At 50.3% G+C, this 17,425-nt stretch overlaps 1 protein-coding gene across 1 annotated transcript; it reads left to right on the forward strand.

Annotated features, from left to right (window-relative positions):
• Positions 1–5,147: 5,147 nt before the first annotated feature.
• LOC135828887 (uncharacterized) lies at positions 5,148–11,156 on the forward strand. Its single transcript, XM_065341317.1, has 2 exons — positions 5,148–5,446; positions 9,633–11,156. The coding sequence occupies exons 1-2, from the start codon at positions 5,347–5,349 to the stop codon at positions 10,376–10,378; spliced, it is 846 nt and encodes a 281-aa protein (XP_065197389.1). The 5' UTR covers positions 5,148–5,346; the 3' UTR covers positions 10,379–11,156.
• Positions 11,157–17,425: the final 6,269 nt, after the last annotated feature.

Raw genomic sequence — 17,425 nt, forward strand, 5'->3', positions numbered from 1 at the left:
GAACGGTATTGGCGATGTGACCGAGCTCCTCCAAAAAGTTGAGGAAGAGACTGAAACTTTTATTGCGGAGTCGCTCGCGAAGGAGATCTTGACGAGCCGGATGGCCCTGATGAGCCTCAACCAAAGCGCGCAATGCTCAGCAACCTGCAGGACCCGCGCAATTATTTGCCGAGGTTTCCGATCAAGCCCTGGGAAAAATCCGTAGGAACAGAACAGTCAGAATGCCCGATGCCAAGTCGACAATGTCAATGGTCACCACGAGAAAGAAAAGCACTACGTATGTACTACTACTGTCTGTACCAGAAAACAATCACAAAACACAATGCAGGTGTGTATGTCATGTATCTCTTTATTTGGCTTGGGTGCATTAATGCTCTTTGGCTTGGGTGCACACGGGAAACACGTTCCAGTCACTCGTACTCGGCCAGTACCGCGCGCGCGGTTCATCCAGCCCTTGTTATTGCCGCTATCGCGGCGCGGGCTGGATTCCGCGGTACTGCCCTCGTAGACCTACTCGCTGGTACTCGTGCAGGAACCTACTATATACAGCTAAGAAACTAATACTTACTGCTACCAGTACTGTGACCCCGCCCCATGGGCCCATGCCCTGTCGGTGGCAAATAAGGTCATCAGGCCTGACACTGGGGTCACAATTTGACCCTTCGTGTCTGGGGAGGACCAAAATTGGCGCAAGCTGAAAATTATGGAAGCATTGTACCACTACAGTGCAGTGTAATAAGCCTTATGCACGTTGTAATCGTACAGTACAGATGCAAGAAATCCTGCGGAATTTCGCAGAATCCTGTAGACCCGGTTGGGTGTAGAATGTGCAGGACCCTATAGTGTGTTCTGCTATTTCCACTAAGAAATGGGCCCTGAAGGCATTCTACACGAAAACCAATTCTGGCAAAGATCTAGCTACCTAGTCATTTGTTCTAACCAAAGTGAAGAAGCTGAAAAGCGATTGCACTAAACTAATAATTACTTGGACAAATGCACATGCATAGCGCTAGCTATATATAGCACACAATGAACACCCAACTGGGTCTGTACACACCTGCGGTCATGGTACAGAACTTCGTAGAGGTCTACTACTGATAAGGTCTATGATTATGATGTGATTCTGAAAACGGATAATAATTGCATTGCGAGTCTATTTCCTGTTTCAGTGTGCATAAGAGAATGTAGCTGGAGGTTCGCCGGCCCTCGAGCCTCAGTTGGTACAGTGTACATGGTAGCAAGAGTATACTCTTGATGGTAGACATTAACATAAGGTCGGCCTTCTTTCTCCCGGTATCGATTTGCAGCTGCGATATACACAGAAAACACAGGCTTACCTGCGTGAGAGGGGGCTTTTCTCGAATGAGATTCAGAAGGGCTGCGCGGATTATTGGAATCCGGTGGCTTGGCTTGGCTTGGCTTGAGTTGCATCACTGCCTCATCGTTCTTGGAAGTCTTCTGTTGGTATTCTCAGCTGTTTTATTTTTGTACGCGTTAGGACTGCAGCAGCCGCCACCTGTTGGGATTCGATCTTGGACGCAGAAACCTACAACCAGTGCCACTGCTGTCACATCATTACCTGTGACGAGTAGAAGGCCAGAAGCCAGAGCTGCAAGGCGGCCTGTGCGTTTTCCGCCGAAGAGGCGACAGCCAGTGAGAAGACAACCGGTTCGATCAAGACGACGGGTCGTGCAGCCCCCGAGAACTGTTCCCCCCACCGTCCGTACGTACCCGGGAGATGCTGAGGACTTCTCATCCAGCTGCGGCTTGTGCAAGCTTATCACTGCCTGGTTGGTGCTCACTCGGCGAGAGAACTCATCTGAGTTCAACTGCTTACAACTGGCCACAGGATTTCTCGGGAAGCAGTTGGACGACGCTGTGCTAGTCAAGTGCACTGCTGACCTGTGTTCCAAATTGTTTGGCAAGCCTCTGATGCGCCTGGTCAGATGTCAGAACTTTATCCTCTCCAATCGCGCAAAACTTGCCCAGCTTCCTGTGGAGAATGGCACGATGAGGCTATCGGGGATCAGGGCCACCATGTCTGTGCTGTGTGACGAGATGAGCATGTGCCCAGAGTCATCTCAGCAGTTAGGCCTATTTGACGCAGCCGAATTCAGCTCTGCCCTAGTGCCAGCTGATTGTGCAGGCTTTAGGCTTATTGTGAAGAACCTAGTCCGAGAAGCCCATGAGGCAAGAAAGCAAGCAATGGAGGACGCTCAATACACGCCATCATTCGCAACCACTCACTACATGCCATACGATGCATGCCGTTGCCGTGTGAAAACCATGCTGGATGCCTGCGCAAAGTCCTTTCCGCTGCCAGGCCAGGCACGACTGCTCTACCGCTGTGTGAATATCGTTCAGATGGACTCTCGGCTCAGCGAGTCAATTCTTTGCACCGCAGTCTGCGGCGCGAGCGAGAGCAATCACACGGCTTACGCGTCGGCTGCCTTTGGGCAATGCCAGCAGATCCTAAAGCAACCAACCTGGATTGGCTAGCTTTTCTTGCACTTGTAGGCAAGCTCACAGTCATGTCCTATTTTGGTTTTATATTTTCCGTCTGAGCAGATCTGTGATTCCGTACACCACACGTACAAGTACGGATTTGTTACTACCCAATTGAAACGGTTTCCAAAACAACAAATAATAATTATGTGACTATCACCAATGCCAGGCCCGTTCCAAATCGACTGGTAAGCAATAGACATTACCTATTTTAGACCCCATGCGCACTCTCACACACGCACGCACACACACATGCACACACACACACACACACACACACACACACACACACACACATGTACAATCACACACACACACACACACACACACGCACACACACACATGCGCGCATCTGCGCGCAAACATATTACATGTACGCGCAAATGCAAACACAGAATTTTGATGGATAGACATGTCTATCATGGAACTTAAAGTTTTTTCCTTTAGTCTAGATGAACCGACGCTGCTCAGGTTATTTTTTTAAGCGGCACCAAGAAGTGTGCCTTGTGTATGATTTTTCGTTGCCTAGAGTTTTCCTCCTCACCGCTGCCGCCCGGCGGCCCTATTCTCGATTTATTATGTGCTCTTCATCATATAGCAGACGCCAGCTGACTCCCTCTAGAACGATTCTGAGGCATTCAGCGTTGCCATAGTTTCATCCTATTATCTGTCCTGCAACGCTTGAATTAATTTAAAAAAATTAATTTGGCCAGCCCCCATGCACCCTGATATCCTATGCACATCGGATAAGTAAACGACCGGTGCGCTTAGGAACCAACCATAGAACATTACATTGAATATTTTTTTTAAATGAGAAAACGAGTCGGTATGTTTGTCCCTACAGTCATCTCTCTGTTCGTCCATGTGTGTGTGTGTGTGTGTTGTGTGTGTGTGTGTGTGTGTGTGTGTGTGTGTGTGTGTGTGTGTGTGTGTGTGTGTGTGTGTGTGTGTGTGTGTGTGTGTGTGTGTGTGCGGCCCCTAATTCACGTACGGAAGCTGTGGGGTTATGGAAGCACAGGTATACATATGCAGGCCCTACTTTGCAAAGGCAATGATGCTATTGCCGGAGGATACAAACAACGAGAGCTCTATTTCTCTGAATGTCTGCCTGTCTATCTCTCTCTCTGTCCCTGTATGTATACCCATTTTTCTCTCTCTCTCTCTCTCTCTCTCTCCTTATCCGACAAGTGCTAGGCTACCACCACGGTGTACATGGGTCACGTGGTCGGATTGCATTGAGCAGCGACGAAGTCTGTTCTGTTTGTTTGCCCCACGTCGCAGGCAGGTGCGTGCGTCATACCTAGCTGTTGCCTGAGCAGGTGACTTGGCAGGATGACAGCCACACAAACCTAAAATATTTAAAAAATAATAATAATTGCCATTTTTGGTTCGCTATTTAAAATAGTCATATAAGTATTTACGTAATGGTCCACGGCTCTGTACGTGCGTTCTGCTATTGTATAGCACTCGCAACTGAAATCCGACCCCTGAGCGGTGCGCTCACATCGCAAAGACCCAACACGGGATAGTAAAACTACGAAATAGAGACCGCTAGAATGTGAGGCCACCGCTCAGTGGTCGGATTTCAGTTGCCAGTACTGTACATGCACCGCATGCAAGTACACTATTATGCATTCCACGGTGAATGCAATACCCTCTACATCATCGCTGTACAATTGCATGACATTGTGCAATGTAAACTGTGTGTCTGTAGTAGTAGCTACAGTGTAGCTGGGCCATGGGATTCCGATATAAAGTAGTGAGCTCTTCATTCGGCGCTCATACACCTCTCCATGCCATGTCCATGTACCTGTAGCAAGACGAGAGATCGAGAGCGGAATGATACCACAATAACAAACAGAAACAAGCCATTCCAATGATGCAGTCTCTCTCTCTCTCTCTCTCTCTCTCTCTCTGTCTCCAAGGCTGCCTCTGTGACTGTCTCCGCCACTGTCTCCGTCATAGTCCCACAGTCTCTCCGCCTCTCTCTCCCATGCTTGGCCCCGTCCGGATTTCACCTGCCACAACCAACTCTGCACTAGAAAGGAAAGAAAACCTGTGAGAAAACCGAACTGCCTGTACATGCAAAGTGCTGCTCAATGCAATCCGTTCCCGTGAATTAAAGTTTGCAACCAGAGACATCTGGTGGCACCGCACCCAGAATGAGAACAGAATGACAGCTCCACCTCCACGTCAGAGCCGTCAGAACCGTCACTACACCAGAATGCCCACAGGCTGCTGCTGCCTGTCAAACACGCGACATACACTGCTGTTCTAGTACTAGTAGGAGACCTCAGCTTGGCTATTTCGCCGAGCTTTCAGTCCAGCCCCCACATGTGTCGCACTCGCCAGGCACAGACGGTAGGAATGCGGAATCGGCGGGACATGCCCTCGTATCCATGCAGTTCCCAGCCAGGACTGCTAAGCTAAGAGGCGCTGTGTGTGTTTTGCTGTGCAAAGCTAGCTATCCATCCATACCAGTGCACGTGTTTTGTATTGTAACGGGACGGATGATGGACAACAGGTCTATCATACATACATACATACATACATACATACATACATACATACATACATACATACATACATACATACTTCAGTACAATCGTGCACACCTATATCGTAGATTGCTGTCTTAGCTCTCGGGCATCGCACCTACGGAATACCGGCCAACCAGCAAACACCAGAACCCTGAACAGCGACGAAGACTCAGACCGAACAGTGCACACATTGTCAACAGGAGCGGCGGATCTCCTATCGCTCTGTCCGAGAGAGAAAGACGAAAAAGGTGTGAGCATCCCGCGTACTCTCGGCCGTGGTCGTTGAATCAGCGACGACGCTATGAAGATGTTTCGCCTGGCGGCCTTGCTGCTCGTTGCAGCTCTCGCCTTCCAGCCACTGTGCAGAGGTGCTACAGTGGTCAACAGCGATCAGGCCAAAGGTAAGAAAGTTATCCTGACTGAGTTGGTTGTACAGTCCTACAGTTGTACACCAGGGTGTTTTGAGCTCTGACGCCAAACCATTGAATTCTTAGACCAAAGGTACATCATTGCACGTGTGCGGCGAACAGTTCCTCTGAGCGGAGAGCGACCTGTACAGTGCGAAAGCTAGCCCTTGGCCGGGATAATGCTCGCAAAAGTGGCAGATTCTGCTCGAAGAGCTGCGAAATTGGCAGAACCATACAAACCTTATGCAGGCACTTCCTTGAATTCTGCTCCATTTCTTTACCCACACGCCATACATGCATGAATCGTACCATAACAAGTAACAAGTACCAAATTCTGCTAGTAATTGTCCGCCCGAATTATCCCCCAGGGGCTGCCTGCCCACCCAAACTCCACCGTGTCTACGTGGTTGCTGTAAGCACCGGTTGGTAGGTACTTGTAAGTGAAAGTTGCATGGACAGACCTTGCTTGACTTTGAATTATCAATAGTGATTATCACCACGTGCCTGTAGTGCATAGCGTCGTCAATGTAAACAGGCAGCTCGCTAGCCCGAGATCTTGCGCTACTACTACTACTATTTTTCAACGTCGACCAGTATGACTACTATAGTATTCACATCGTCTTGGGGGCTAGACATGGGGAAGTTAGTTGCCACACATGGGGTGGTGAGCCCGCCTTTCGGCACTATCCCTCCAGCCGGTGCATGTTCCACTTAGAAAAGAGAGCATGTCTGTCTCACCAAGTAGTCCGCAGCCCCTGAGCTGTCTTGCTGTGCATGTTCAACTTAGAAAAGAGAGCATGTCTGTCTCACCAAGTAGTCCGCAGCCCCTGAGCTGTCTTGCTGTGCATGTTCCACTTAGAAAAGAGCATGTCTGTCTCACCAAGTAGTCCGCAGCCCCTGAGCTGTCTTGCTGCTACAATGTACTTGTAAGTTGTAATCATCTTCCGTGCGCTTGCCTAAGGGCACGAGAGCTCGCCCAGCATGACCCAGGGCCATGACAAAGCAGTAGCATCTCGTCTGGCTTGTCAGGCCACTGCCTGGACCTTACTTTAGAAAACAGTTGACGCACCCGATTTGTGCAAAACAGAGCTTTGCCTTCAAAGTTTTCAATAAAGTTCATTTCTGGTCAAGTGCAGTAGGTACAGTGCGCATTGGCAGTAAAACCTGTAAAGGCGACCACTCGGATTAGGCGACCACCTGCCCCGGACTACTACTGCAACTAGGACCAATGAATGCTACATAATGTACATGTATCTCCAGCTACATGACCCCGGACACGGAGACCACCTGATAACATAGACCATGATTTAAAGTTGAATTTTTTAAACGTCCCTTGAACGTCCCTTGAACGTCCCTTGAACTTAGCTGTTGTGGTCTCGAACTCGCCAGTCACTTTTAAAACTGATTTTATTGTAAAGAAGACACCAACATACAGAGTATGAAGAAGAGTATAGCAGATAGAGAGCGGGGGAAGGAGAGCCGCTGGACAGCTGGATGGTGTATCAATAAGCGCACTAGAGGAAGGCTAGACAGTATGTCTCTAGACCTCAATAGGTACTGTACGAAAAGCCAGTACTAAAGAGTGAAGTCAACCATAACACAGACAATCATGACGGGCATGATACAGATGATACACCATTAGCCATGTTTCACTCCACCCTGTTTGACCGGAGCACCTGAGACTAGCTACTAGTATGTTGGAGAGTCTCCGAAGGCCTCCGCCTGCACTGCCAGCAGTCAGAATTGACCAATGACTGCCACCCATACATGTAACGACGTTAGAACGTCACTACCGCGGTTGCTGCATAGCTGTGCTTGCTTGCTGCGTGTACAGAGCAATGCTGCCATCACCTTTCCGCACCATGTTATGCACATGCACGAGGGGAGACGCCAGCCCCACACCACATGACTGTAACCTCTTCGTTTCTCTCTTCAACCCTGAGGACATAAACCTTTTTTGTTTGTTAATGTACTCTCGCTTCAACTGAACGGTCAACACACTGCGTGTTGTAACGTTCCACACTCTACTGTCTTTAGTTAGTAGTAAAATACAAAGTGTCTGAGGTCCTTCCTGCATACATGTACATATATAGTGCTCGATACCCTAACAAGGGCAGAGCAGAGCGTGCTGATCGGAGTGTTTTCAACACGAAACTCGGAGTCACGGGAAAGTTGTTGCTCTCTGTTGTTCTGCCTTGTGTAGTAGAACACATTACAGGGTAAACTTCCAACTCTCCAACTTCGCTGCACACGTTCACGTGAACGTGTGCCGCGACGAGACCGTACGCGTAGTTGGAGAGTTTGAAGTGAGGTACCCTGTAATGTGTGAGTGGCTACAATGGAGTCTGCGAGTGCTTTATAGAATAGTAGAATACAGATATGTTTAAATATCTGTATTTAACACTACAGTGAAACCTGTCAAGGCGACCACTCGGATAAGGCGACCGCCTGTCCTGGAAAACCACTGGAACTAGGAGTAAGGGATGCTATTTCCAGTCGAATGACCCTGGATACGACCACCTGGAAACAGAGACCACGTTTTCAAGGTCCCTTGAGCGGTCGTCCTAGACAGGTTTCACTGTGCTCAATCTCCGGACCGCAGCTGTTTCGACCTTGTTAGGCCTCCTATGCAAGAGCTGTAGCCGAGTGGACCACCGCTGTGAATGTCATACAGTAAGATCGGGCGCCGAAGAACGCAGGGGCTCGAGCGCAGCCTAGGAAAGTTCTTAAATTTTTGATTCTAGCCAGACCGTTCTTATTCACACGCGCGCGGCGAGTCGAGTGACGTCATGACGTTTGTCATGTACATGTACTATGATGTAGTGCAATGTAGTACTTCTAAACTAGTGGGTGTCGTAAATGGGAATGACTGTACATGTAGCAGTTACTGTTTACACGTGTACATGACATGTACTCACCTCCCATACATGTACAATGTTCCAAATTTTAAAAGTGTTCTTAAATCTGATAATTCTAGCCTGGACTGTTCTTAAATTTAGCCGGTTTTCCAGCCTGGGTGTTCTTCGGCAAGGTGTTCTTCGGCGCCCGATCTTACTGTATACACGTGCATGTGCAATCATGGTATTAAATAACCAAACACTGGTTAAAAAACAGAACAGTCAAACCTCTTTAGGACGAACACCAAGGGACCGGTGGTATTTGTTTGCAATAACGGGAGTTCTTCTTATCGTTATTTTGTATCCAGTGAATACACTGTTATCTATCCAATACAGTTATGAATACTAGTTCTTCTAAAGCGAAAGTTTGTCGTATCAGTGTTCTTCTTAACGAGGTTTCACTGGTTGGTGATGTCCCGACGTGGCCATGGGTAGGCCTTCACCACGTCGGAACACTCCGGCTACACGTTGGTCACGTCAACTACTTATGTATGTAAATCACTTCCTTGTTGATCTTGTTGTGTAAAAGAAGACACACTTGCAATTTGCTCAAGTTTTTTTAAACAAAACCTACACAGCAAGATTAACAACGAAGTGATTTACAAACATAAGTAGTTGACGTGACCAACGTGTAGCCGGGGTGTTCCGACGTGGTGAAGGCCTACCCCTGGCCACGTCGGGACATCACCAACCCCGTCTACAGAGAGCACCTTCTCGCGACAGTGTCATGGTGATGACAAAAAACTGTTGGCAGCTGACGAGCTGAGAGAAGGACGCCATGGGCAGAAGTTGGAAGAAAAGAAGTTTTTATACAAGTTGAGGTTTCAGTGACCGCATGACCACCAGGACGACATAAAGAAGAGAGCGAAGAATACAAGACGGACGTCAGGAGTAGTCTCCTACCCCCCCCCCCCCCCTAGCATAATGAGGGTCAGAACCTGGTGCGACACCCATATGGTTCAAATGGTCCGCAGGGACCGGGGCTCTGCCAACCGCGGAAGGTTGTAGTAAGGTCACTGTTTCCGAACACAGTGTCCTCAACTTTGTTTCATGCTGTCAATCTAACCAATGACAATCATGTATAGTGTATTCTGATCTAAGCCAGGCCCAGAGCTATACTCAGTGAAATCCGACCCAGCGAGTCAACGCCACGTGCAGCCCTACACTAGACCGGGGTGCTCCTCACGCTCAAGTGATCGGATTTCATTGAGCAGGACTGCAGAAAGGTATTGCCTGGTAATTTTGACATTTTCTCTCTCTCCTTTGTTTCCCTCCTACTGCAGCTGAAAAAACAGCTGCGAGCGTGCAGACGAGGGAAGCGGGCGAGGAGGATAGCAAAGCCAACGCAGATGCTGATGAGGTCGCACTGGTAAGCCTGCTGGCTGATGAAGACAACGACAGCGACGAAGATGAGGAGACTGACACCGACGAGGCTGAAGCGGAAGCCTCAGAAGATGACAGCGACGAAGACGATGATGAGGATGAGGAAGACGATGATGCCAGCCAAGGTGACAGCAGTGATGATGCCGAATTGGGTAAAAGCCTCGACACATTGGCAAAGAGCGACCTCAGCTATACTGCTGATGCCGAAGAGGATGACGATGAGGATGATGAAGACCAGGATACTGCAGTCGGCGAGAGCAAGAATGCACTAGCTGACGCTTCGAAAATGTCCGCCACAGAGGCGGATAAGTCTAATTTCATTGGCAGATACTCACGCCGCCGCTCTATCTACCGCCGCCGTTACTACCGCCGCCGCTCCGTCTACCGTCGCCGCTACTACCGCCGCCGCTCCGTCTACCGTCGCCGCTACTACCGCCGTCGTTCTGTCTACCGCCGCCGCCACTACCGCCGTCGTTCTGTCTATCGCCGTCGCTACTATCGACGTCGTTCTGTCTATCGCCGCCGCTACTATCGACGTCGCTACATCTCCCGTCGTCGCTACATCTCCCGTCGCCGTTACATTTCCCGTCGCCGTTACATTTCGCGCCGCCGCTACATCTCCCGTCGCCGCAGCTACAGAGGTTAGAGCGGACGTGCGTGGCTTCCACGGTGACTCGACTACTAGTAGCTCTGTTTTTGTAGCGGCAGGAACACCATGACCACTGCCGGCCCTGCTGACTCTAGCCTAGGACTAGACGAGAGTCAGACTAGATCAATATAGTGCACCCGTATGCGTATGTCACCAAAATGTCCATCTATCTTACAGCTAGCTGCTGGCCAACATGTCACGTGACCTGATGCAGATGATTCCGTGCTGGCTGCACTGCAGCATAATTATGATCATACCACACATGCTCAACCAGTCGGCTCGCTCTGTCTGCCCAGGAACGGTGTGCGTGTTGCCGCTTCTTCTCTACCTGCATGCGCGATTTATCTGCGACGCTTCTATTGGCTTTCCTCGTTTTGCCTGCCTCTCAGAGTCTCACTCTGTTTCTATTTCGTACCGTCTCGTTGATGAATGAGCGTAACCATGGTGCATGACGACATGTCGCTATGGGGACGTAAACAAAGTGATACCGATAGTGTTCTTCTGTATCCCCAACTACGCCGGCATGAACCGGTATCATGTAGCCACTGATAGCATGTTCTACATCAGTATATTTACACAGCTTTCATACTCCTGATCCTTCCCTTTCTTTTTTACAGTGCTCGATCGCTAACGTAGCTGAGAAGGAATCTGCCGCGAGCAGCTGCCACCATATTTCCCACTTCATTTCCCCAATATCTCCTAGAAAAATTGACGAAATTGAGAACTTACTACTTTTCAATAATAATAATTACAACAGCGAGAATTGTTACATGTACATGTATGCTCATGCAGTGCCAGTGGTGGAGCCGAGTTCACAAGATTGCCAGCCATACACTGCTGGGAAGTAGTGCCGGTACATGGTTGGAGATGAAAGGTTGGGGGGGGGGGGGAGGGGCAGAGGTGCTTCAAACCGGTGAAAACGTTTCCCGGTTTTAACTACAGTGCTCCACCGCAGGGTTTGCCGGGTGTTAGCTGCCGTCGTGTGTTTCCTTTGGGAACGGACACTAAACTTGACTTACTTTCTTCACTCACCCGCACACTGATACTGTACACTTGGCTGAATGGCTCATACAATAGTAACATGTATGGTGTTTGCACAGCATCGCCACCACAACCATGGCAAGGATGCGGCCAGGTTGGGCAAGAGTGCAGCGGGCTGTACAATACACATGTACTGTCGTGGACATGGAAATCCGGTCGCACATCTAGCGGCCCCAGGGCGCTGGCCATGCAGCCGAGGATAAGCAGCACACACATGCATTTGTGCACCGCAGCGCTCTGGTCGCATCGGATCAACATGAGCACTGCACGCAGCGTTCTGTACGCACTGAGGGCGCTGTCCCCGGTCAATCGACTGGAATTCCAGGTCCGATACAGTACATGCAGTCGAGTTAGCTACCCTGCATACTGTTAATACACACGTGCAAAACTCCGGCAGCTATTTAATTCCGGCCACCGGTATATTCGGCACCGAGCCAAAACGCCGAAATTAAAACGCCGCTGAAAATGTTCACATCGGCTTTGGTGATGTACTGGTATCAACTCCGTGCTGAAAACAATTCGCTGCTGAAATGTAGAAAATCGTGAAATGTCCAAAAAGTTGCAGTGCAGAATTTTATACTTTTAATGGTGGCGGCACGTTTGGCCAGTGCAGCTGCAGCCATAGAATCACGACATGACTGCCTGCAACCGGCACATTCCTCGCCACACAAAACAGTTCTTTCACCGGTAAAACATTCTCCGGATTCCTGGCAACAGTTACATAAAGGTTCTGTAATACTAGTAATGAGAAAAACAAAGTGAAGCTAGAGCTCAATAGTGTATGTTCTGCAGTCCAAGAACTACCAACAAGAAATTATTCAAATTGAAAAAAAAATGTTCAATGAATCATACCGCAATGCAACACGTCTGGACCAGCCAGTAGAAACGTTGCAGCAAGATCAGTAGTAGCATTTTTTATTGCGTGATCTTCAAGTAAGAGTTAGCGAGCCAGGATGAGGGCGGGGGGAATCGCACGCCAGCTGTGTTTGTGCGTTCACTGACAGGCAACATAGCATGGGCGCAGTGCGTAGGCAAGCAAGCGTGCTGTCGTAGCAGCTGGCACAGCAAGTGCTATGCGGGGGTTCTGCACACACTCGCAGTGCACTCGTACTGCACTCGCAATGTCCTCGCAGGGTAGATCTACTCGTAATGTACTCACAGGGCACTCTCACATTGTAGTGTGGGCAAGCGAGCGGATCGCGCACGCAGTTGGCACAGCAAGTACGATCCGCGGGTCATGCTCGCACTCGCAGTGCACTCGTAATGCACTCGCAGGGTTGTCACGCAAGCACTCATGGTCTACAGTTGGGCCAGGTGAAATGCAACCCCATGGTATACAGCTGGCGCCCTGGACCGGTTCCCACTACACCACTGTGTCGGTATAATTATGTGTGCGTCCAGCAGCGTCCGTACCCCTGCCAAGGTGCCCAGGACCGTGGAGCCCAACATGCACACTTTGGGCTGGATTTCACCAAACAGAACTGTAGTTTTATTAATTTAAGGTGCCTGCAGCTACGCAATACGAGTCATAGTGTAGCGTCTCTGACGTTCTCGTATCATGATAATGCAAACAAAATGATGATATTATCATCATTTTGTTTGCATGTACACGTCATATTTTCCTCATCATCACGAACACTGATTCACCATACTCTGGCACACATTGTAATACCTACTACACGTACTTCTCTACCATAATCATTACGTAATGTTTGGCTAGCATAGTTCCAATACACATTACTATCTTTAAAATATTTACATACTCACCGGTTTTCGTTTCGGAGTCCCGCGCTGTGACTCAGCTAATTTCTATTTCGTTTGCCCTGTATTGTCTGACTAGGGGCGCTGTCACCCCGTCGGGTGCAAGCACCCTTGGACAGAACTTAGAAGCACTTCACTTCACGACAAGTGTTCATTTTCGTTTTCCTCTTCTGCTTCTGTTGCACAGTTTGAACTTTGAATGTGTGCTTTTTTCGTACTCTGCTCTCGATCGAACCATGCGCGGGTCGATCTCCATAATTTTATCTTCCGTTGCCATGACTAGTGACTGGCATTAGTACGCGTTCTGTACTCACTCGCTGCTTGGCACGCTTGCAGAGCGTCTTTTTTCCGTTGCAACCCAGTGCCTGCGTGAGTGCGTGCACGTCGGTACGGGATTTGCGATGCCACATCAGCGTTGGTGTGTCGTTGTGCTTCGTTGTTGTTTTGTTCTTTTGCTGAGTGTGGTCGTTAAAACTGAGAAAGAACGGGTCGTTGACAAGGCGTGGTTTCGATGTGCATGCCCTCCTGTCAACTCCAAACTATTGGTAGCAGAGGATGGTTTTCACGGAGCCATCATGGAGGTAAAACTAGAAGACCTCGCACGGAAAAAGCGAGAACTGAAAACGGATTTCACAAATACGAGGAGAAATTTGACAGTGGAGTCAACGAATGAGGTGCCGAACCAGGATGACGTAAAGGCATGGAGAAGCCACTTGACGACAGTGTATGACGAGACCAAGAAGGTCATCATGGAGTACATGGAAGCGGTGGTGGACACTGACTCTAGGAGACATGCTGGTCTCCAGAAGCAGTACAAGCAGCTGGAAGGCCAGTATTCCGATGCCATGGAATTGGCCAGGAGTGTGCTCATCAGGAGCAGCAGAGCGAGCCTGGCAGCGGTCGACCAGGCAGACTCCCAGTCCCAAGCAATCGCCACTGAGAGGGGCAACGCCTTTACTGGCGTCAGTACGAGAGGAAAGCAGAGAAATTCTAGATCTGCGTGCGGCGCTCCAAGATGCACCGTTTCTTGGTCGCCAGCACGATGCGCGGGTTATGTTGCCCAGGGCTGCAGACTATGGAGAACGGGTGAAAGTAGAGCCAGACAGTCGTGTTGTAATGTTCAGTGGTCAGCGTGTGGGGGTACCTGCCGAACCCTTCCCGACCATTGCCATGGCAACCGCGTCAGCACACGCGCCACCGCAAACGGATATGATCAACAGCAATGCATGCACTGCTTTATCTGCAGCAGCCGCAGAGTACCAGCCACGTAGTTCAGTGCTGCCAGCGTCATTTGCAACTATGACCACGGGCAGCAACGCTCCTGCTATAAATCAGGAAGAAGGCTCTGCCTTCCTGATCCACGATCCTGCTGATCAAACACCTAGTATGATGTATGCAACGTATGGCAACAATAGTGCTAGGCCGCAGCAGGCATACATGTACCAACAACAGCAACCGCAGTGGAGTGCGAGCAATAGTGCAGTCATGTACAACTCACCTGTGTCTACTGGACCGTCGCACACCATCTCTACTGGAGCGTCACAGTACGGTGCGAGACCCAGCGCTGGCATGCAAGCACCCCGGACCTCAGTATTCGCCCCAGTTCCGACATATGTCGGAGGCACCGCAGCTCGACCTGCGCCACGGACTGCTCCAGCGGCAGCTGCACAGATCAACATCGCCAGCAAGTTGAAGCGGATCGAAATTGCCGTGTTCACCGGAGAGAAGCGAAAATACGAGCGCTGGAAATCTGCTTTCAGCGTTTGTGTGGACCAGCAGCCGCTCTCTGCTGAATTCAAGCTGCTGCAGCTCCGACAGTACGTGGCGGGTGAGGCACTGGATGCCATCGAGAGTCTCGGCTACTCGGCAGCAGCATACGATGCTGCTCTGCGGCGGCTGGAGCGACGCTTCGGTGGGAGTCGCCGGCGCCTTGCGGTTAGGATGGAAGAGCTGGAACGATCTCCACCTATTCGATCCGGTAGAGCCCAGGACCTGGAGCGCTTTACCGATGTGCTCGACATGGCAGTGGTGACGTTAAAGGATGCCGGTATGCACACCGAGCTAGGTACCGGCATTCTCTACCAGCGGATCCAGCAGAAGCTGCCGGTGAACTTGTTGGCCCAGTATCGCCGCTGGATAGTACACCACCAAAAGGACGAATCGGTTGAGGTGCTGCTGGAGTGGCTGAATGCCGAGACAGAAGTTCTTGCTGCCGCCACGGAAACTATCGAAGGCATCAGCCAGCAGCATCACGTCAGAAGCCAATTGTCAACCAGCGGGACAAGTCGAAATCAGCCGACTCGGACGGCAACTGCTCACGACGCTGTGCAACCGCGCACGACCACGTTCGTAACAGCTACAAACACCGCTGGCAATGTGCCGACCGCAAGGTCCACATGCCCAGGGCATGCGCTAAGGATTAAAATGAGGTCTGACACAATGTCCTGCCAGTTGCAAAAATGGCCGGACATGTCCGGACATTCAAATTTTCACATCAAATCACACAATGTTCAGTGTAGATTAATACCATCGAAATGTTATCACGACGTGAAAAGAGCATTACTAAAATTGTTGTAGTTACTGTTTTACCACTGCAAGCTTTGGCTGCTGCTGCGTCGTCAAGTTTGCACAAGGCTCGAGCGATTGGCGCATACTCTATTGGGTTTCCGCTTGACTGCTCCTTGCCAAACAATGCCATGGCACGGCGATGCATTTCAGAAGCAGCATGATCTTTGAAGGCTGACGTTTTCAGGTTCCTTGAGCCAACGACGAAGGAGTCAGAAAAATTCTTTCTGCTGCGAATTTTATCAACTAAACGGGAACACATCTTACACTTCAAATTTTCGACAACGCTACGATCTGAGGGACTGGGGTCACTGCGCTCATAGCTCAGCCAAACAGAAGTTGAAACCTCGCCATCATACTCGGCGACCCACTTGTCACAAGTGGTCGTCTTGAATCCTCTGGGCTTCTTTCCAAGAGGAGCACCCGCATCAGCGGTGCTTGGCTTACTCTTGCCAGACGACATCACTAATGACTAGTACTATGAGACAAAGGATTGACGTGCCTTTCTTTTTTGTACTTTGCAAAAAAGCGCGTGGACACTTTGTCCGGGTGTGTACAAAACATCCGGAAATTGACCGTAAACGGTCGGACATTGTCCGATGTCCGACCGTTATTTCGCGCCCTGCATGCCAATGCTGCAATGGCGGCGGGCACCCGATCTGGCGTTGCCCAGAGTTTGAGAAACAAACTGTAAGCCAGCGCTGGGCAGCAGCAAAGCGAAGCAAGTCATGCTATAGATGCCTTGCGACTGGACATAGCGGCAAGGATTGCCCACGGGACCGGGAGTGCGGTATCAACGGGTGCACGCAGCATCACTATCGCCTGCTGCACAGTGAGCCCCGTCAACCGCCTCCAGCGTCGTCAACCCACGCCTCCGGAGAGACTGGAGCCATGCAGCCGGAGAACTTCAGTGCTGTCTCCCTCGGAAACAGCACGAAGGGAGAGGAGAATAGAGTACGGACGGTGACGTCGATTCGGACAGTTCCCGTTCAGCTATCCAACGGCAAGCGGTCGCTAACTGTTAACGCGCTGCTGGACGACGCCAGCACGCGCTCGTACATAGCGAGCAATGTTATGGCAGAACTCGGCCTGGTTGGATCAAGCATGTCGCTGACCATCAGCAAGCCGAATGGACAGCAAGAGACCATTCACACTGTCCCAGTATCGTGCACTCTGCGAAGTGTTGACGGAGCCACGTCGACGACTCTCCATGTGTGCACAATCGAGCAGCCAACAGGCAACATGGAAGTTGTAGACTGGCACCACCTGGGAAAGCAGTACGCACATCTAGCCAACGTTGAGTTTCCGCCGCTACCGTCGAAACGCCACATTGACGTGCTTATCGGTGCCGACTATCCGGAGCTTCACATGGCGTATGAAGAGCGCTCGGGTAACAGCCATGAGCCCGTGGCGCGTCGGACGGCATTAGGTTGGACTTGCATCGGCCAAGTACAACCAGCACACCCAGCGGCGAGCTGCTGCTTCACAATGTTCAGCGACGGTGACCTACAGAGCAGCTTGAAGCGCCTGTGGGAAATCGAAGAAGTGAACAGCAGCACTACGAGATTCATGTCACGCGACGACAAGGCGGCAGAGCAGAAAGTTGCAGCGTCGTTGAAGGTGACGGACGGCCGCTACTGCGTTGGCATACCCTGGAAATCCGAACGTCCAGACAGC

The sequence above is a fragment of the Sycon ciliatum genome, chromosome 12, assembly GCF_964019385.1.
Source record: "Sycon ciliatum chromosome 12, ocSycCili1.1, whole genome shotgun sequence".
In the NCBI taxonomy this organism is placed as follows: Eukaryota; Metazoa; Porifera; class Calcarea; order Leucosolenida; family Sycettidae; genus Sycon; species Sycon ciliatum.

Excerpts from the sequence above, each read along its gene's own strand:
- LOC135828887 (XM_065341317.1), top strand. The coding sequence starts at position 5,347 with ATGAAGATGTTTCGCCTGGCGGCCTTGCTGCTCGTTGCAGCTCTCGCC. Across the intron at positions 5,447-9,632 it reads CAACAGCGATCAGGCCAAAG|CTGAAAAAACAGCTGCGAGC; the intron begins GTAAGAAAGTTA and ends CTCCTACTGCAG.